This window comes from Bombina bombina, chromosome 2 (assembly GCF_027579735.1).
Source record: "Bombina bombina isolate aBomBom1 chromosome 2, aBomBom1.pri, whole genome shotgun sequence".
NCBI classification, from domain to species: Eukaryota; Metazoa; Chordata; class Amphibia; order Anura; family Bombinatoridae; genus Bombina; species Bombina bombina.
Genome location: NC_069500.1, coordinates 1,244,919,308 through 1,244,940,371, shown reverse-complemented (window position 1 = coordinate 1,244,940,371; position 21,064 = coordinate 1,244,919,308). Strand labels below are relative to the sequence as shown.

The 21,064-nt window shown below is 39.0% G+C and overlaps 1 protein-coding gene across 4 annotated transcripts in view; it reads left to right on the top strand.

Annotated features, from left to right (window-relative positions):
* The window catches only part of N4BP2 (NEDD4 binding protein 2), a 462,788-nt gene extending 441,964 nt beyond the window's left edge, over positions 1-20,824 (top strand). For all 4 annotated transcript variants that reach the window (XM_053704039.1, XM_053704038.1, XM_053704041.1 and 1 more), the window contains exons 16-17: positions 3,021-3,144; positions 17,602-20,824. In XM_053704039.1, coding sequence (XP_053560014.1) covers positions 3,021-3,144; positions 17,602-17,647 — 170 coding nt within the window. In that variant the 3' untranslated portion in view covers positions 17,648-20,824. The remainder of the gene's footprint in view (positions 1-3,020; positions 3,145-17,601) is intronic.
* The last annotated feature ends 240 nt before the right edge of the window (positions 20,825-21,064 follow it).

The window sequence follows — 21,064 nt, the reverse complement described above, 5'->3', positions numbered from 1 at the left end:
CTAAAAATTCTAAACAAATTCCTCAGAGTTCCATCATTCAAAATGGAAACCATTCGGACAATTTTACCAACAATCCAGGAGGGTCAATATATGACTACCGTGGACTTAAAGGATGCGTACCTGCATATTCCTATCCACAAAGATCATCATCAGTTCTTGAGGTTCGCCTCTATGGACAAACATTACCAGTTCGTGGCTCTTCCGTTCGGTTTAGCCACTGCTCCCAGAATCTTCACAAAGGTGCTAGGGTTCCTTCTAGCGGTTTTAAGACCGAGGGGCATTGCTGTAGCACCTTATCTAGACGACATTCTAATCCAAGCGTCGTCTCTTTCCAAAGCAAAGGCTCATACAAACATTGTTCTAGCCTTTCTCAGATCTCACGGGTGGAAGGTGAACGTAGAAAAGAGTTCCCTGTCCCCGTCAACAAGAGTTCCCTTTTTGGGAACAATAATAGATTCTGTAGAAATGAAGATCTTCCTGACAGAGGTCAGAAAGTTAAAGCTTCTAAACGCTTGTCAAGTTCTTCACTCTATTCTTCAGCCTTCCATAGCTCAGTGCATGGAAGTAGTAGGATTAATGGTTGCAGGTAACCAGGGATTCTCTCCACTGGTGGTTGTCTCACGATCACCTGTCTCAGGGAATGAGTTTCCGCAGACCAGAGTGGGTCATTGTCACGACCGATGCCAGTCTCTTAGGCTGGGGTGCGGTCTGGGACTCTCTGAAAGCTCAAGGTCTATGGTCTCGAGAAGAGTCTCTTCTTCCGATAAACATTTTAGAACTGAGAGCGATATTCAATGCGCTCCTGGCGTGGCCTCACCTAGCAAAGGCCAAATTCATAAGGTTCCAGTCGGACAACATGACGACTGTAGCGTACATCAATCATCAGGGGGGAACAAAGAGTTCCTTAGCGATGAGAGAGGTATCCAAGATCATCAAATGGGCGGAGGATCACTCCTGCCATCTATCTGCAATTCACATCCCAGGAGTGGACAACTGGGAGGCGGATTATTTGAGTCGTCAGACTTTTCATCTGGGGGAGTGGGAACTCCACCCAGAGGTTTTTGCCCAGTTAACTCAACTATGGGGCATTCCAGATATGGATCTGATGGCGTCTCGCCAGAACGCCAAGGTTCCTCGATACGGGTCCAGATCCAGGGATCCCAAGGCGACACTGGTGGATGCATTAGTGGCGCCTTGGTCGTTCAACCTAGCTTATGTGTTTCCACCGTTCCCTCTCCTTCCCAGGCTTGTAGCCAGGATCAAACAGGAGCAGGCCTCTGTGATTCTAATAGCCCCTGCGTGGCCACGCAGGACTTGGTATGCAGACCTGGTGAATATGTCATCGGCTCCACCATGGAAGCTACCTTTGAGGCAGGATCTTCTAGTACAAGGTCCATTCGAACATCCAAATCTAGTCTCTCTGCAACTGACTGCTTGGAAATTGAACGCTTGATTCTATCTAAGCGTGGGTTTTCAGATTCAGTCATAGATACTCTGGTTCAAGCCAGAAAACCTGTAACTAGGAAGATTTACCATAAGATATGGCAAAAATATATCCGTTGGTGTGAATCCAAGGGATTCCCTTGGAGTAAAATTAAAATTCCTAGGATACTTTCCTTTCTCCAAGAAGGTCTGGATAAAGGTTTGTCAGCTAGTTCCTTAAAAGGACAGATATCTGCTCTGTCTGTTTTGTTACACAAACGTCTGGCAGCAGTGCCAGATGTACAGGCGTTTGTACAGGCGTTAGTTAGAATCAAGCCTGTCTACAGACTCATGACTCCTCCTTGGAGTCTAAATTTAGTTCTTTCAGTTCTTCAGGGGGTTCCGTTTGAACCCATGCATTCCATAGATATTAAGTTACTATCTTGGAAAGTTCTGTTTTTGGTTGCTATTTCTTCTGCTAGAAGAGTTTCTGAATTATCTGCTTTGCAGTGTACTTCTCCCTATCTGGTATTCCATACAGATAAGGTAGTTTTACGTACCAAGCCTGGTTTTCTTCCAAAGGTAGTTTCCAACAGGAATATTAACCAGGAAATTGTTGTTCCTTCTCTGTGTCCGAATCCAGTTTCAAAGAAGGAACATTTGTTACACAATCTAGATGTGGTCTGTGCTTTAAAGTTCTATTTAGAAGCAACAAAGGATTTCAGGCAGACATCATCCTTGTTTGTTGTGTATTCTGGTAAGAAGAGAGGGCAGAAAGCTACTGCTACCTCTCTTTCTTTTTGGCTGAAAAGCATCATCCGATTGGCTTATGAGACTGCCGGACGGCAGCCTCCTGAACGAATTACAGCTCATTCTACTAGAGCTGTGGCTTCCACATGGGCCGTCAAGAACGAGGCTTCTGTTGATCAGATCTGTAAGGCAGCGACTTGGTCTTCTCTGCATACTTTTGCCAAATTTTACAAATTCGATACTTATGCTTCTTCGGAGGCTATTTTTGGGAGAAAGGTTTTGCAAGCCGTGGTGCCTTCCGTTTAGGTAACCTGGTTTGCTCCCTCCCTTCATCCGTGTCCTAAAGCTTTGGTATTGGTTCCCACAAGTAAGGATGAAGCCGTGGACCGGACACACCAATGTTGGAGAAAACAGAATTTATGTTTACCTGATAAATTTCTTTCTCCAACGGTGTGTCCGGTCCACGGCCCGCCCTGGTTTTTAATCAGGTTTGAAAATGTTCTTTCTTTATACACTACAGTCACCACGGCACCCTATAGTTTCTCCTTTTTCTCCTAACCGTCGGTCGAATGACTGGGGGGCGGAGCCAGAGGGGGCGCTATATGGACAGCTCTTGCTGGGTGCTCTCTTTGCCATTTCCTGTAGGGGAAGAGAATATCCCACAAGTAAGGATGAAGCCGTGGACCGGGCACACCGTTGGAGAAAGAAATTTATCAGGTAAACATAAATTCTATTTTTACAAAGAACTTTTATAGTATGTATCTAGTAGTGTAAAAATACTAGGCATTCAGTTGCATACTGCAATAATAGCCTTAGACAAATGCTCTAATCATTGCTATTTGCTTCAGAATACAGGAAGAACGGTGGTAAATCCCATCTCTCTGTGATTACGGGAAGAGGAAATCATAGCCAAGGAGGAGTTGCTCGTATTAAACCGGCTGTAATTGATTACCTCAAAAACCATGACTTCAGGTATGTACTCATATTGATATTCCTTACTGAGAATCAAGCTTTAAACGCTGGTGGATTCACTTAAAGGGACAGTAAAGGCAAATGTAAACTTAAATTGATTGGCTATAGCATAACATTTTAAACGTTCAAATTCTATATCAATTTTTGTAGTTCTCTCTGTATCCTTTGTAAAGAGTAATCATAGGTGTGCTAAGGAGCGTACATGTGTCTTGAACCATCTGGCAGCAACGTTTGCAAAATTGTTTATAGCAATGTTATACATAGTAACAAACATTTCTGCCATAGACTGCCATTTGATTTGTTTATACTGATATATTTTTATTAAAAGATCAATATACACATTTATTATTCATTTGAAAGTTATGGACTAATGGTTTATTTGATTTTTAGCACTTGCTTATATGAATTATTATATACTAAAAAAATTCAGTTTGATTTCTTATTGGTTTGAGAGAGTAATATAGTGAGATGTTTTTTTCTTTGTCTCCCATCCATTAATTTATGGTTTTAGAATAATTAGTCTTAGTATATTATATTCTTCCATGGTCTTCCATTTGGATATTTTCTTGGGGGTACCAAACTAGTGGCATCTTTGTCAGACATTGAATGCGCACTGACAGGGTTGATGTCTTTGGTTTCAGTAATGACGTGGTTACTAAGAAGCGATAAAATGTCAATTTAATTTGTTTGTACCCAAATTTTTTCTTTCATGATTCAGATAGAACATGCAATTTTAAGCAACTTTATAATTTACTCTTATTAATTTTTTTATTTTTTTTTTCGTTCTCTTGGTATCTCTATTTAAAAAAGCAAGAATGTAAGTTAAGGAGCCAGCCCATTTTTGGTTCAGCACCAGGGTAGCTCTTGCTGATTGGTGTCTAAATGTAGCCACCAATCAGCAAGCGCTACCCAGGTTCTGAACCAAAAATGGGCCGACTCCTAAGCCTACATTCTTGGTTTTTCAAATAAAAATACCAAGAGAACAAAGAAAAATTGATAATGGAAGTAAATTAGAAAGCTGCTTAAAATTGCCTGTTCTGTCTGAATCATGAAAGTTTAATTTTGACTTGACTATCCCATAAAACAAATCTGATAATAGAAGTAAATTCGAAAGTTGTTTACAACTGTATTTTCTATCTGAATCATGAAAGATTTTTTGGGGCTGTCATGTCCCTTTTAATAATATATAAATATTTACATAGTTTTACATTTCTCAACAAACGATCTAAACTGAAAATTATTAGTGTACTCTTTAATTTTTACTAGTTATATCCCACAAAACCTATAAAGGGAGTTGGGAGTTTTGTTTTTGCTTAAAAGGACACTGTACCCAAATTTTTTATTTTGTGATTCAGACAGAGCATGACATTTTAAGCAACTTTCTAGTTTACTCCTATTATCAAATTTTCTTCATTCTCTTGGTATCTTTATTTGAACTGCAAGAATGTAAGTTTAGATGCCGGCCCATTTTTGGTGAACAACCTGGGTTGTCCTTGCTGATTGGTGGATAAATTCATCCACCAATAAAAAAGTGCTGTCCAGAGTACTGAAACAAACAAAAAAACTTAGATGCCTTCTTTTTCAAATAAAGATAGCAAGAGTACAAAGAAAAATTGCTAATAGTAGTAAATTAGAAAGTTGCTTAAAATTGCTTGCTCTATCTAAATCACAAAAGAAAAAATTTGGGTTCAGTGTCCCTTTAATGGCTTGAAACCCAAAATTTTTCTTCATGATTTCGATAGCTTACAGTTTTAAACAACCAGTTATATTATCAAATTTTCTTTGTTCTTTTGGTATCCTTTGTTGAAAAGCAGGGAGGTAAGCTCAGGCGCATGCACGTGTCTGCAGCACTATATGGCAGCAGTTTTACAAGACTATTTAATTACAAGAGTGCTAGGTGGCAGCAGTTTTTTCTACCATGTACTGCTCCAGTTGTATACATTACCTACCTAGGTATCACTTTAAGAAATAATACCATGAAAATAAAGAACATTTAGTAAGAGTACATTTAAAAAAATGTTGTTGTTTTATTTCTAATGACACGGTGAGTCCACGGATCATCATAGATTACTGTTGGGAATACCACTTCTGGCCAGCAAGAGGAGGCAAAGAGCACCACAGCAAAGCTGATAAGTATCACTTCCCTACCAACAATCCCCAGTCATTCTTTTTGCCTGCGGTGCAAGGAAGAGGTGAAGTTTTAGTTGTCTGATCTACAATCAAGATTTTGTTATTTTAATGCAGAGTAAGTTTGCTCTGATCTTTCCTTGGGTATAGCCTTAGCCCATGTCAGTCTCTTCAGTAGAGCAGTGGTGGCTTTTAAGCAATTGGGAACTTGTGGGGTACAATCCCTTCTGCGTTTTCCCAAACATTTTTGCTGCCCTATTCAGATAGCCTGAGTAAGCTTACTCAGTCTTTCTCTGGTCCACAGGTCCATGTGAGGGATAGCTCCTCTCAAACCAGGTGAGCTGTCCTACTGCCGGACAGATGAACTCTAAGTTAAGTGCCAATTTTATTTTTCTTATATGAAGGGAAAAATCTGGCACTTATTCAGCTTAAAAGCTGCTGGGATGTTTATTTTACATTTACTCCTTAGATGGAGTTATTTTGTGGCAGGTAGCAGGCACTGTTTATGAGGAGAGCTTTATTTTATTGGTTTCTCAGTTTAGGATAAACTGTTTTCTTTTGGGGGTAGATGTTGTTCTGCACTTTCTTACAGCCATGTGTTTGTTTAAATCATTTTTTACTTGGCCGTTGCATCTGCTGGGACCGTCCCTGATACAAGGCGGTTCCGTTCTGAGGTGGCTGTGTGTTTTTTACGCTGTTTCTTTCTTCCTGTCAGCGCTGCAGTGTGAGACTCCGGAGTTGATGCGCATGTAATGGCGGAGGCTCTTTTATCCTGGCAGCCTCTCACTATTAGTTTTAACAAGTTTCTGTGATAAACTGATCATTTTTCTACTTTGGAGGCAGTCAGCAGGACAGGTAGGCACCTCAGCAAGATAGCTGAGGTGTAGTGGGTGCCTGGGGCTGTTTGTTTTTCTGTTTAGTTTTTCTTGCTTTATTATTTAAGGGAACAAATATATAAAAAATAAATTATTTTTTGGATTTACCTTTTTAGATGGACCAGGAGGCCTTGCAGAATGTTACCTGTAGCTTATGTTTTGACTCTCAGGTGGAACCCCCAGTACCTTTTTGTTCCTCCTGTATTGAAAAAACCTTATGTTATAGGAATAGACTTTTTTATTCTGAGTCATCATTAGCTAAGGCGGATGCTGTTCAGGTACCTCCTGTACCAGATTTACTGCTGCTTTCTCCTCAAGCCTCCCAATTCTGCTCGTCGCCACATGCAGTGCCCTGCGTTTCCTCTCATGCTCCGACTGGAGTTACCTTGCAAGACATTGCTGCCCAGGTATCCTCTACGGTATCTGAGGCGCTGTCTGCTTTTCCTTTGCTGCAGGGAAAGCGCAAGAGGAAAGTTTAAATAATCTGTGAATAAGTTTTCTGATCTTACGGTGGCTAACCAGGGTGTCTCTTTTCAGAAGTCTGAGGATGAAGATACTTCGCTAGCTTCTGAGGGTGAAATCTCAGACTCAGTTTAATTCCTTCTTCTGATTCTGTTGTATCCTTCAGGTTTAAGCTGGAACATCTCTGTCTGTTACTTAAGGAGGTTTTGGCTACTTTGGACGACTCTGATACGACTATCGTAGTCCATCCTCAAAAGGCTAGTAAGCTGAACAAGTATTTTGATGTTTCCTCCACGGTGGAGGTATTTCCTGTACCAGACCGTACTACTGAGATTATTGCATGGGAGTGGGAGAGACCTGGAATTCCTGTTTTTCCATCTCCAATTTTCAAAAAGATGTTTCCTTTTGCTGACTCCATTAAGGAGTCGTGGCAAACGGTTCCTAAGGTGGAAGAAGCAATCTCCATTTTGGCTAAGAGGACCACTATTCCCATTGAGGATAGTTGTTCTTTTAAGGATTCAATGGATAAAAATGTTTGCAGGCTTTACTAAAGAAAATGTATGTACATCAGGGTCTCCAATGGCAACCAGCAGTGTGTATTGCCACTGTTACTGCGCTGCTGCTTACTGGTTTGATGCTTTCTGATTCTATTTAGACAGATACTCCTCTTGAGGAGATCCAGGACAGAATTAAGTCCCTTAAGTTAGCCAATTCCTTTATTACGGATGCTTCCTTACAAGTTATTAAGCTGGGAGCAAAAATGTCTGGTTTTGTGGTTCTATTTCGCAGAGCCTTATGGCTGAAGTCCTGGTCTGCGGATGTCTCATCTAAGTCCAAGCTCTTAGCGATCCCTTATAAGGGTAGGACTTTGTTTGGTCCTGGTTTTGCTGAAATAATTTCTGATATCACAGGTGGAAAGGGGTATTTTCTTCCTCAGGATAAAAGGAATAAACAGAAGGGACGTCAGAGTAATTTTCGTTCCTTTCGTAACTTTAGAGGTAAGCCCTCTTCTTCTTACTCCAAGCAAGAACAATCCAAGTCTTCCTGGAAGTCTTGTCAGTCTTGGAAAAAGGGGAAACAGTCTAAGTAACCTGTGGCCTATTTTAAGTCAGTATGAAGGGTCAGCCCCCAATCCGGACTCAGATCCAGTAGGGGGCAGACTTTCTCTTTTTGTTCAAGCCTGGATATGAGATGTTCCGGAACCCCTGGGTGGTGGACATTATATCCCAGGGGTACAAGATGGAAGTCAAGACCTCCCCCCCCCCAGAGGCAGGTTTCTTCCCTCAAGATTATCTGTAGACCAGATAAAAAGAAGGGCGTTCTTAAATTGTGTTAAGTATCTTTCTGTCCTGGTGGTAATAGTTCCAGTTCCTCTGCAGGAACAGGGTCTGGGTTTTTACTAAATCTGTGGTTCCCAAAAAAGAGGGAACTTTCAGACCAATTCTAGATCTAAAGTGTTTAAGCAAGTTTCTCGGGGTACCTTCCTTCAAGATGGAGACTATTCAATCCATCCTTCCCTTTGTTCAAGATGGTCAATTCCACAGAAGAGGCGTCAAAGGACTCTCTTCTGTGGTGGTTATGTCAGGAACACCTCTCCGAGGGAACTTGCTTCCGCAGACCCTCCTGGGTGATTGTGACCACAGATGCCTGCCTTCTAGGTTGGGGAGCAGTCTAGGGCTCGTTGAAGGCTCAGGGTCTATGGACTTGGGAAGAGTCGAAACTTCCCATAAACATCCTAGAGCTGAGAGCGATTTTCAATGCTCTTCTGGCATGACCTCAGTTAGCTTTAGCCCGTTTTATCAGATTTCAGTCAGATAATAAAACATTGGTGGGGTACATCAACCACCAGGGGGGAACTCAGAGTTCCTTGGCCATGTCAGAGGTGGCCTGAATTATTCAGTGGGCAGAGGCCCACAACTGATCCACATTCCAGGAGTGGACAATTGGGAAGCAGATTTTCTGAGCCGACAGACTTTTCATCCGGGGAAGAGGGAACTTCACCCGGAGGTGTTTTCAAGTTTAATCCTCAAATAGGGGCAGCCAGAACTGGATTTCATGGCTTCTCGACAGAATGCCAAGCTCCCGTTGTACGGCTCGAGGTCAAGGGATCTACAGGCCTTCTTGATAGATGGAATTTCAGTCTAGCATACCTCCATTCGCTCTCCTGCCAAGTCATTGCTCTGATCAAACAGGAGAGGGTGTCGGTGATTCTCATAGCATCGGCGTGGCCTCGCAGGATCTGGTATGCGGACCTAGTGGGAATGTTGTCTCTGCCTCCATGGAGACTACCTCTGAGGAAGGACCTCCTGATTCAGGGTCCCTTCCTTCATCCAAATCTTGTTTTTCTGAAGATGACTGCTTGGAGATTGAATGCTTTTCTGAGTCGCTCATTGAGACCATGATTCAGGCACGCAAGCCTATTACTAGAAAGATTTACCATAAGATATGGCGTAAATATCTTTATTGGTGTAAATATAAGGGCTACTCTTGGAATAGAGTCAGGATTCCTAGGAGTTTGCCCTTTCTCCAGGAGGGTCTGGAGAAGGGTTTGGCGGCTAGTACTCTGAAAGGTCAGATTTCTGCTTTGTCTATTTTGTTGCGTAAGCGTCTGGCGGATGTGCCAGACGTGCAGTCGTTTTGTCAGACCTTGGTCAGAATCAGGCCTGTGTTTAAACCTGTTACTCCTCCTTGGATTCTTAACCTTGTTCTTAAAGTTTTACAGCAGGCTCCGTTTGAGCCTACGCATTCCTTAGATATTAAGATGTTATCTTGGAAGGTTTTGTTTCTTGAGGCCATTTCATCTGCTCTGAGAATCTCTGAACTTTCGGCGTTGCAGTATGATTCCCCTTACCTTATTTTTTATTCTGATAAGGTGGTTATGCGTACTAAGTTAGGTTTCCTTTATAAGGTTGTTTTGGACAAGAATATTAATCAGGAAATTGTTGTTCCTTCTTTGTGTCCTAACCCTTCTTCTCATAAGGAGCGTTTGTTGCACAACCTGGATGTAGTGCGTGCGTTGAAATTCTATTTACAGGCGACTAAAGACTTTCGGCAGTCTTCTTCTCTGTTTGTCTGTTTCTCTGGAAAACATAAAGGTCAGAAAGCTACGGCTACCTCTTTCACTCTGGCTGAAGAGTAGTATTCATTTGGCCTATGAAACTGCTGGACAACAGCCTCCTGAGAGAATCATGGCTCATTCTACGAGGGCTGTTTCTTCTTCCTGGGCTTTCAAAAATGAAACTTCTGTGGAACAGATTTGCAAGGCTGCAACTTGGTCTTCTTTACATACTGTTTCCAAATTCTATAAATTTGATACTTTTGCCTCGGCTGAGGCTTCTTTTGGGAGAAAGTTTCTTAGAGCTGTGGTGCCTTCTGTTTAGGTTACCTGTCTTGTTTCTCCCTTATCATCTGTGTCCTCTAGCTTGGGTATTGATTACCAACAGTAATTAATGATGATCCGTGGATTCACTATGTCATTAGAAAGAAAACAAAATGTATGCTTACCTGATAAATGTATTTATTTCTTGACATGGTGAGTCCACGGCCCGCCCTGTTTTTCAGACAGTTTATTTGTTATATAAACCTCAGGCACCTCTGCACCTTGTGTTATTTTCTTTTCTCTCTTTTCCCTTGGTCGAATGACTGGGGATTGTGGGTAGGGAAGTGATACTTATCAGCTTTGCTGTGGTGCTCTTTGCCTCCTCCTGCTGGCCAGGAGTGGTATTCCCAACAGTAATTGATGATGATCCGGGGACTCACCGTATCAAGAAAGAAATAAATTTATCAGGTAAGCATAAATTTTTTTTTTTGGTATGCTTTCTAAATCAAAAAAGAAAATGGGTTTCCTGTTCCTTTAAAGAATGATTAACGGGACAGTCAACCTAAAAATTATTGTAACTTTTTTAGATTAGTTAAATAAAGATCTTTACAGTAAACTGTAGCCAAATTTTCATCTAAATAAACTTTGGCCGAAAAATACACTTACTGATCTCATCTGGCCTTTTTGAAATGGCCGCCTGACCCCTCCTCCTCTGACGTCTCCCAAAAGCTTGCAGTAACAGGATCCTTTCCTTTCTTCTCGTCCCTGCGCGCTCCTGCAATTTCAGCTCTCTGTGCCCCTGTTTTAAGATTGCTTTGTATGCCTAACTACTGCTTGTCTTTGCGGATTCACAGGATGTTGTTTTACAATTATAATTTTATATGTAGATCTGCTGTTACCTTCCGTTGTTAATATATAACAAGCTGAGCAGATTGTTTTGTGCTTCAAATAGGTCAATGTGTGCAAAATAAGCAGCATTATTACGATTTAGCAAAAATAATTCTCATGAATGCTCAGGTTTCTTTGGTTTCCCGTTTACTTGCCTCTTATCCTCTATTCAATCATTTTTGCTGCACATTTCACTGCACTCAATAAAAGGTTAGGGAGAAACTGGATCACCAGAAATCACAGCTGATTTGCCTGTGTCTCACCTCACCAGCCGTGCTGCGCTTTCTATGTGCCTATGTTGGAGCTGTGATTTCTGGTGATCCACAGGGGCTGCCATTTACAGAGCTGGGAGCTAGAAGCAGGGTGAGAAGATCCTGCATTACCCGCTGCCAGACCCTACACTAAACTTGCTGCTAGACCCTGCATCAAGCTGCTGTCGAAATTCGTGCCAACCTGTTGCCATACCCGGCACCAACCTGTTGCCGTACATAGGTTGTGAAATCGCTCATTGAGATCATACTTGGACAGCAGCCAGGGCAGCGAGATAGCGCTCAGGCTCAGTTAGGGAGAAACGAGAAGAAAGGAAAGGATCCTGTTACTGCAAGATTTTGGGAGACGTCAGAGAAGGAGGGGTCAGGCGGCCATTTCAAAAAGGCCAGATGAGATCAGTAAGTGTATTTCTTTCATGTAATTAGCAAGAGTCCATGAGCTAGTGACGTATGGGATATACATTCCTACCAGGAGGGGCAAAGTTTCCCAAACCTCAAAATGCCTATAAATACACCCCTCACCACACCCACAAATCAGTTTTACAAACTTTGCCTCCTATGGAGGTGGTGAAGTAAGTTTGTGCTAGATTCTACGTTGATATGCGCTCCGCAGCAGGTTGGAGCCCGGTTTTCCTCTCAGCGTGCAGTGAATGTCAGAGGGATGTGAGGAGAGTATTGCCTATTTGAATTCAATGATCTCCTTCTACGGGGTCTATTTCATAGGTTCTCTGTTATCGGTCGTAGAGATTCATCTCTTACCTCCCTTTTCAGATCGACGATATACTCTTATATATACCATTACCTCTACTGATTCTCGTTTCAGTACTGGTTTGGCTTTCTACTACATGTAGATGAGTGTCCTGGGGTAAGTAAGTCTTATTTTCTGTGACACTCTAAGCTATGGTTGGGCACTTTTATATAAAGTTCTAAATATATGTATTCAAACATTTATTTGCCTTGACTCAGGATGTTCAACGTTCCTTATTTCAGACAGTCAGTTTCATATTTGGGATAATGCATATGAATAAATCATTTTTTTCTTACCTTAAAATTTGACTTTTTCCCTGTGGGCTGTTAGGCTCGCGGGGGCTGAAAATGCTTCATTTTATTGCGTCATTCTTGGCGCGGACTTTTTTGGCGCAAATTTTTTTTTCTGTTTCCGGCGTCATACGTGTCGCCGGAAGTTGCGTCATTTTTGACGGGTTTTTTTTCGCCAAAAGTGTCGGCGTTCCGGATATGGCGTCATTTTTGGCGCCAAAATGATTTAGGCGCCAAATAATGTGGGCGTCTTTTTTGGCGCTAAAAAATATGGGCGTCACTATTGTCTCCACATTATTTAAGTCTCATTATTTATTGCTTTTGGTTGCTAGAAGCTTGTTCACTGGCATTTTTTCCCATTCCTGAAACTGTCATTTAAGGAATTTGATCAATTTTGCTTTATATGTTGTTTTTTCTATTACATATTGCAAGATGTCCCAGATTGACACTGAGTCAGAAGATACTTCTGGAAAAACGCTGCCTGGTGCTGGATCTACCAAAGTTAAGTGTATCTGTTGTAAACTTGTGGTATCTGTTCCTCCAGCTGTTGTTTGTAATGAATGGCATGACAAACTTGTTAATGCAGATAATATTTCCTTTAGTAATGTTACATTACCTGTTGCAGTTCCGTCAACATCTAATACTCAGAGTGTTCCTGTTAACATAAGAGATTTTTTTTCTAAATCCATTAAGAAGGCTATGTCTGTTATTCCCCCTTCTAGTAAACGTAAAAGGTCTTTTAAAACTTCTCATTTTTCAGGTGAATTTTTAAATGAACATCATCATTCTGATTCTGATAGTGGTTCCTCTGGTTCAGAGGATTCTGTTTCAGAGGTTGATGCTGATAAATCTTCATATTTATTCAAAATGGAATTTATTCGTTCTTTACTTAAAGAGGTCTTAATTGCATTAGAAATAGAGGATTCTGGTCCTCTTGATACTAAATCTAAACGTTTAAATAAGGTTTTTAAATCTCCTGTAGTTATTCCAGAAGTTTTTCCTGTCCCTGATGCTATTTCTGAAGTAATCTCCAGGGAATGGAATAATTTGGGTAATTCATTTACTCCTTCTAAACGTTTTAAGCAATTATATCCTGTGCCATCTGACAGATTAGAATTTTGGGACAAAATCCCTAAGGTTGATGGGGCTGTCTCTACTCTTGCTAAACGTACTACTATTCCTACGGCAGATAGTACTTCCTTTAAGGATCCTTTAGATAGGAAGATTGAATCCTTTCTAAGAAAAGCTTACTTATGTTCGGGTAATCTTCTTAGACCTGCTATATCTTTAGCGGATGTTGCTGCAGCTTCAACTTTTTGGTTAGAAGCTTTAGCGCAACAAGTAACGGATCATAATTCTCATAGCATTGTTAATCTTCTTCAACATGCTAATAACTTTATTTGTGATGCCATCTTTGATATCATTAGAGTTGATGTCAGGTATATGTCTCTAGCTATTTTAGCTAGAAGAGCTTTATGGCTTAAAACTTGGAATGCTGATATGTCTTCTAAGTCAACTTTGCTTTCCCTTTCTTTCCAGGGTAATAAATTATTTGGTTCTCAGTTGGATTCTATTATCTCAACTGTTACTGGAGGGAAAGGAACTTTTTTACCACAGGATAAAAAATCTAAAGGTAAATTTAGGTCTAATAATCGTTTTCGTTCCTTTCGTCACAATAAGGAACAAAAGCCTGATCTTTCACCCACAGGAGCGGTGTCAGTTTGGAAACCATCTCCAGTCTGGAATAAATCCAAGCCTTTTAGAAAACCAAAGCCAGCTCCCAAGTCCACATGAAGGTGCGGCCCTCATTCCAGCCCAGCTGGTAGGGGGCAGATTACGATTTTTCAAAGAAATTTGGATCAATTCAATTCACAATCTTTGGATTCAAAACATTGTTTCAGAAGGGTACAGAATTGGCTTCAAAATAAGGCCTCCTGCAAAGAGATTTTTAATTTCCCGTGTCCCAGTAAATCCAGCGAAGGCTCAAGCATTTCTGAAATGTGTTTCAGATCTAGAGTTGGCTAGAGTAATTATGCCAGTTCCAGTTCTGGAACAGGGGCTGGGGTTTTATTCAAATCTCTTCATTGTACCAAAGAAGGAGAATTCCTTCAGACCAGTTCTGGATCTAAAAATATTGAATCGTTATGTAAGGATACCAACATTCAAAATGGTAACTATAAGGACTATCCTGCCTTTTGTTCAGCAAGGGCATTATATGTCCACAATAGATTTACAGGATGCATATCTGCATATTCCGATTCATCCAGATCACTATCAGTTTCTGAGATTCTCTTTCCTGGACAAGCATTACCAGTTTGTGGCTCTGCAGTTTGGCCTAGCAACAGCTCCAAGAATTTTTACAAAGGTTCTCGGTGCCCTTCTGTCTGTAATCAGAGAACAGGGTATTGTGGTATTTCCTTATTTGGACGATATCTTGGTACTTGCTCAGTCTTCACATTTAGCAGAATCTCATACGAATCGACTTGTGTTGTTTCTTCAAGATCATGGTTGGAGGATCAATTTACCGAAAAGTTCATTGATTCCTCAGACAAGGGTAACTTTTTTAGGTTTCCAGATAGATTCAGCGTCCATGACTCTGTCTCTGACAGACAAGAGACGTCTAAAATTGATCTCAGCTTGTCGAAACCTTCAATCACTATCATTCCCTTCAGTAGACTTATGCATGGAAATTCTAGGTCTTATGACTGCTGCATCGGACGCGATCCCCTTTGCTCGTTTTCACATGCGACCTCTTCAGCTCTGTATGCTGAACCAGTGGTGCAGGGATTACACAAAGATATCTCAATTAATATCTTTAAAACCGATTGTACTCTCTGACGTGGTGGACAGATCACCATCGTTTAGTTCAGGGGGCTTCTTTTGTTCTTCCGACCTGGACTGTAATTTCAACAGATGCAAGTCTGACAGGTTGGGGAGCTGTTTGGGGGTCTCTGACAGCACAAGGGGTTTGGGAATCTCAGGAGGTGAGATTACCAATCAATATTTTGGAACTCCGTGCAATTTTCAGAGCTCTTCCGTCATGGCCTCTTCTAAAGAGAGAATCGTTCATTTGTTTTCAGACAGACAATGTCACAACTGTGGCATACATCAATCATCAAGGAGGGACTCACAGTCCTCTGGCTATGAAAGAAGTATCTCGAATACTGGTATGGGCGGAATCCAGCTCCTGTCTAGTTTCTGCGGTTCATATCCCAGGTATAGACAATTGGAAAGCGGATTATCTCAGTCGCCAAACGTTACATCCTGGCGAATGGTCTCTTCACCCAGAGGTATTTCTTCAGATTGTTCAAATGTGGGGACTTCCAGAAATAGATCTGATGGCTTCTCATCTAAACAAGAAACTTCCCAGGTATCTGTCCAGATCCAGGGATCCTCAAGCGGAAGCAGTGGATGCATTGTCACTTCCTTGGAAGTATCATCCTGCCTATATCTTTCCACCTCTAGTTCTTCTTCCAAGAGTAATCTCCAAGATTCTGAAGGAATGCTCGTTTGTTCTGCTGGTGGCTCCAGCATGGCCTCACAGGTTTTGGTATGCGGATCTTGTCCGGATGGCCTCTTGCCAACCGTGGACTCTTCCGTTAAGACCAGACCTTCTGTCACAAGGTCCTTTTTTCCATCAGGATCTCAAATCCTTAAATTTAAAGGTATGGAGATTGAACGCTTGATTCTTAGTCAAAGAGGTTTCTCTGACTCTGTGATTAATACTATGTTACAGGCTCGTAACTCTGTATCTAGGAAGATATATTATAGAGTCTGGAAGACTTACATTTCTTGGTGTCTTTCTCATCATTTTTCCTGGCATTCTTTTAGAATTCCGAGAATTTTACAGTTTCTTCAGGATGGTTTGGATAAAGGTTTGTCTGCAAGTTCCTTGAAAGGACAAATCTCTGCTCTTTCTGTTCTTTTTCACAGAAAGATTGCTAATCTTCCTGATATTCATTGTTTTGTACAAGCTTTGGTTCGTATAAAACCTGTCATTAAGTCAATTTCTCCTCCTTAGAGTTTGAATTTGGTTCTGGGGGCTCTTCAAGCTCCTCCGTTTGAACCTATGCATTCATTGGACATTAAATTACTTTCTTGGAAAGTTTTGTTTCTTTTGGCCATCTCTTCTGCTAGAAGAGTTTCTGAATTATCTGCTCTTTCTTGTGAGTCTCCTTTTCTGATTTTTCATCAGGATAAGGCGGTGTTGCGAACTTCTTTTAAATTTTTACCTAAGGTTGTGAATTCTAACAACATTAGTAGAGAAATTGTGGTTCCTTCATTATGTCCTAATCCTAAGAATTATAAGGAGAAATCATTGCATTCTTTGGATGTAGTTAGAGCTTTGAAATATTATGTTGAAGCTACTAAGAATTTCCGAAAGACTTCTAGTCTATTTGTTATCTTTTCCGGTTCTAGGAAAGGTCAGAAGGCCTCTGCCATTTCTTTGGCATCTTGGTTGAAATCTTTAATTCATCATGCTTATGTCGAGTCGGGTAAAACTCCGCCTCAAAGGATTACAGCTCATTCTACTAGGTCAGTTTCTACTTCCTGGGCGTTTAGGAATGAAGCTTCGGTTGATCAGATTTGCAAAGCAGCAACTTGGTCTTCTTTGCATACTTTTACTAAATTCTATCATTTTGATGTGTTTTCTTCTTCTGAAGCAGTTTTTGGTAGAAAAGTACTTCAGGCAGCTGTTTCAGTTTGATTCTTCTGCTTATAATTTCAGTTTTTTTCATTATAAGATTTAAACTTTATTTTGGGTGTGGATTATTTTCAGCGGAATTGGCTGTCTTTATTTTATCCCTCCCTCTCTAGTGACTCTTGCGTGGAAGATCCACATCTTGGGTAGTCATTATCCCATACGTCACTAGCTCATGGACTCTTGCTAATTACATGAAAGAAAACATAATTTATGTAAGAACTTACCTGATAAATTAATTTCTTTCATATTAGCAAGAGTCCATGAGGCCCACCCTTTTTGTGGTGGTTATGATTTTTTTGTATAAAGCACAATTATTCCAATTCCTTATTTTTTATGCTTTCGCACTTTTTTCTTATCACCCCACTTCTTGGCTATGCGTTAAACTGATTTGTGGGTGTGGTGAGGGGTGTATTTATAGGCATTTTGAGGTTTGGGAAACTTTGCCCCTCCTGGTAGGAATGTATATCCCATACGTCACTAGCTCATGGACTCTTGCTAATATGAAAGAAATGAATTTATCAGGTAAGTTCTTACATAAATTATGTTTTTTCGGCCAAAGTTTATTTAGATGAAAATTTGGCTGCAGTTTACTGTAAAGATCTTTATTTAACTAATCTAAAAAAGTTACAATAATTTTTAGGTTGACTGTCCCTTTAATGTTGAAAAAACTAGGGCAGTAAAAATAGAAATAAAATCTATGTTAGGACATGTAACGGTATATTTTCTGCATTGTAAGTTGACAGTCTATTGTAACTTGGTCTTCTTTTATTTTAGGTTCTCAGAAATAAGACCAGGGGTTCTCCGTATTACACTGAAATAATATCTACATCAGAATCAAGACCTCATCTTTTTTTATCACAATAACAAGCGGACAATATGAACTATTTTGCTTACAGTATTTACATGTGTATAATTATGACTGGAAAGTAATGATTTTTTATTTTTGTTTGCAACTCTTTCTACTTATTTGTTAAGATGCAAATTATGCTTTAAACATCCAGGGAACGGCATTATGTAGCAAAAAATGGAATTCAGCAAACAATTCCTTTAAAATAGATATTTTAAATTTTTCCATGACACTTTGGTAGTGAACATTAATTACAATTGATTTTATTTAGGTTTTGTATGCAAAATGAATGCATATGCAGCTATTTCTAGATCTTTTACATCTTATTTTTTCTTTTTCACTCTGTAACCTCCACCTTTCCATGCCAGGTGTCGGGTAGCATTTATTTATACTTTCAGAAGAGTAAAATAGAGCCGATATTAATTTGGTGTATAGTTTTGGACTATCTGATTTGAATTTTAAAGCAATTTTATTCCTTCAGCTCTTTAAGTAAATTAATTACCCAAAATGTAATATTAATAGGAATTTTACTGAAAAAGTATGTATTTTATCTGCATCATTGTTTTGATATTCTTTTGCCAAGTTCAGTTTTCTGCTGTGATCAAATTGATCTGCCATACCCAGCCATTCCCTCTCTTTTGCTTTTAGCATTATAGCCTGCTGGAATTTGAATTGCTTTTGTCTAATTTTGAATTATTTGTAAATGGACTTTAGTTTCAAATGGCAATATTAACTGAACAAGAATACTGAAAATGCCACAGATGCATTTTTGTGCACTACTTTTATTTTAAATAACTTTCTAAATATTGGTTTAAATGGTCTGTGTATATAGTATTATTCAAATGATATCCAGAGATATATTAAACACACCCCTTCACCACAATAGGTACTGAAACAAGATACCACTATATTCTCTATTGAGGGTAATCCTTCGCCCCTTTTTATGATTTTAATATATTTTCCTATTACACAAAATTAATTCTTGGTTAAATAGTCTATTAAGAATCTACTCAGCACTAAAATTAGTCTGTGTTACATTAACATTATCAAACAATTAAAAGCATTTAAGGTACTATCAAAAAAAGAGCATTCTGTTGCAAAACAATCTCCATTTGTTAGAACATAATTGTTTTTCCACTAATTTCCTTTGCAAACTATACTTAAAACATCTACAAAGGGATTAAACACACAGATAAAATCCTGCAACACTTTGCAGCCCTCAAAGTGTACATAGCCGGTGAGCCAATTAGGAGCAGCATACTCCTGTAGCTGCCAATCACAAGCCATGTCCTGCTCACAAGCTGCAATATGCTGTAGCTCCTTTTTGTTTTTAACCCGTTTTGTAGAGATTAAGTACCTAGTAAATGCCACTAATACAAATAATATACACTAACATTAGAATGTTTAATTTTTACCTTAGAATGTCCTTTTAATGATTGTAACAGGTATTGTCTGCTTTATTTTATCAACCTATTTTATCATTTGTGTTTCACACCAAATGTTTTATTTAGTTATTTTATAGTATCACATATAAATCAGCACATTTAAAAAAAAAAAAAAAAGTTTTTTTACACATTTGAAAGAAGAAAAAAAAACACTAATCATCTCTTATTTTTTCCCAATTGTGATCCAGTGGACATGTGATCTATTTCACATGATCTAGTATATGTTCTTTAAACCAATGGCATGATAATGGTACGCGCGTAACTGAATGGAATTTGTTTTAATGATAACTAGAATTATTATCTATAATTAATATTCATCCTGACATTTATATTAGATGGTTTATATTTGCATGTAGATTACCTGTATGTGATAAAATGTCTTTTCTTCTTTGCAGTTACATTTAAAGGGATACTAAACCCATATTTTTTCTTTAATGATTCTAATAGGAGTAAATTAGGGTTTTTTCTTAAAAATTATGTTCTATTATCAATTTTTCTTCATTCTCTTGCTATATTTACTTGAAAAGCAGGAATGCAAAGCTTTGGACCCTGCCCATTTTGGTTCAGAACCTGGGTTGCACTTGCTGATTTGTGGCTATATGTAGCCACCAATAAGCAAGCGCTATCCAGGGTGCTGAACCTAAAATTGGCGAGCTCTTAATTTTTACATTCCTGAATTTCAAATTATGATAGCAGGAGAACAAAGTAAAATTGATAATAAGAGTAAATTAGAAAGCTGCTAAAAAAAAATGCTGCTCTACCTGAATCATTAAAGAAAAAAAAATGGGTTTAGTATCCCTTTAAGAAAATGTTGTTGTTTTATATCAACTTTTCCAGTTATAGAAACAAAACAGAACCACATTATTGGGTGGTTTTGGTTACAGTACACAGTGCCGGGTTCTTGTAACACTTTTATATTACTGTGGAATCTGAAAGTTCCTATTTACTGTTCTGTCTCCAACTCAGGTGTTCATAGGCTTCTTTGCCTATAGCATGATGACTTACTGTGTCATGCTTTATTATTGTTAATTACAGAAATTTGTCTGTGGGGTTTTGTAGAGAATATCATTTTTTTACATTTGTTTTAATAATTGACTAAAAGACAAAACCTTTTCTGGAACAGGCACATTCTGGCAGATGCATCCTGTTATGCATATTAAATATTGGTTGATTTGAAAAAAAAATAATCAAAGACTAATATCATTTAGCAGAGAACATCCAACGTTAGTGATTGCTGCCTGATTACAAAAAAATATGGTAAAAAAAAGTGTTGTAATTCACTTTTATGTATTTCCACACCTTTTACTAACCATTCTCGTTATTTTTAATTCACTAGTTTTTCAATGTACAGATAAACTGTACTTTACAGGGATTTCCTGTTTCTATGCTATGTTTTATATGTATAAATGGGAATTTACAAAGTAATTAGGCTACTAGCTGGAACTACAATAATTAATTGTATATCATGAATCTTGTGATAAACAAAGTATAAGAGGTGCTTACACCAAAAAAGATTGTAATTAAGTAAAAGTCAGAACAAATGTCTAAAAAAAAAAATTGTATTTTCTATTTTTTTAAATTCTGTACATTTTTTATTTTATGGTGTGCAATATACAAATTTTTGGTATTTTCTTTTTTGAAAACACTGTTTTACTTAAAATATTTCCATGTGTTTTATGGTAAAATAAAGTAAAATGTATTCATACTGTTTGGTGCATTTTTATATAATACCATAGTAATCAGTAGATATGCGCATTTGCTTTTCGAAGACGGATTTATTCTTGTGAAAGTGCAGCACACTGAGATCTGTGCAAATCCATATGTGTGTCACACTTTCACAAGATTAAATCCAGCTCTGAAAAGAGCCGCATGCGGCTGCCTTCTTCCGTATTCGCTAGCATCCGAATTGTATGAATTGTTGGTATATACGGTATTAGGTTTACAA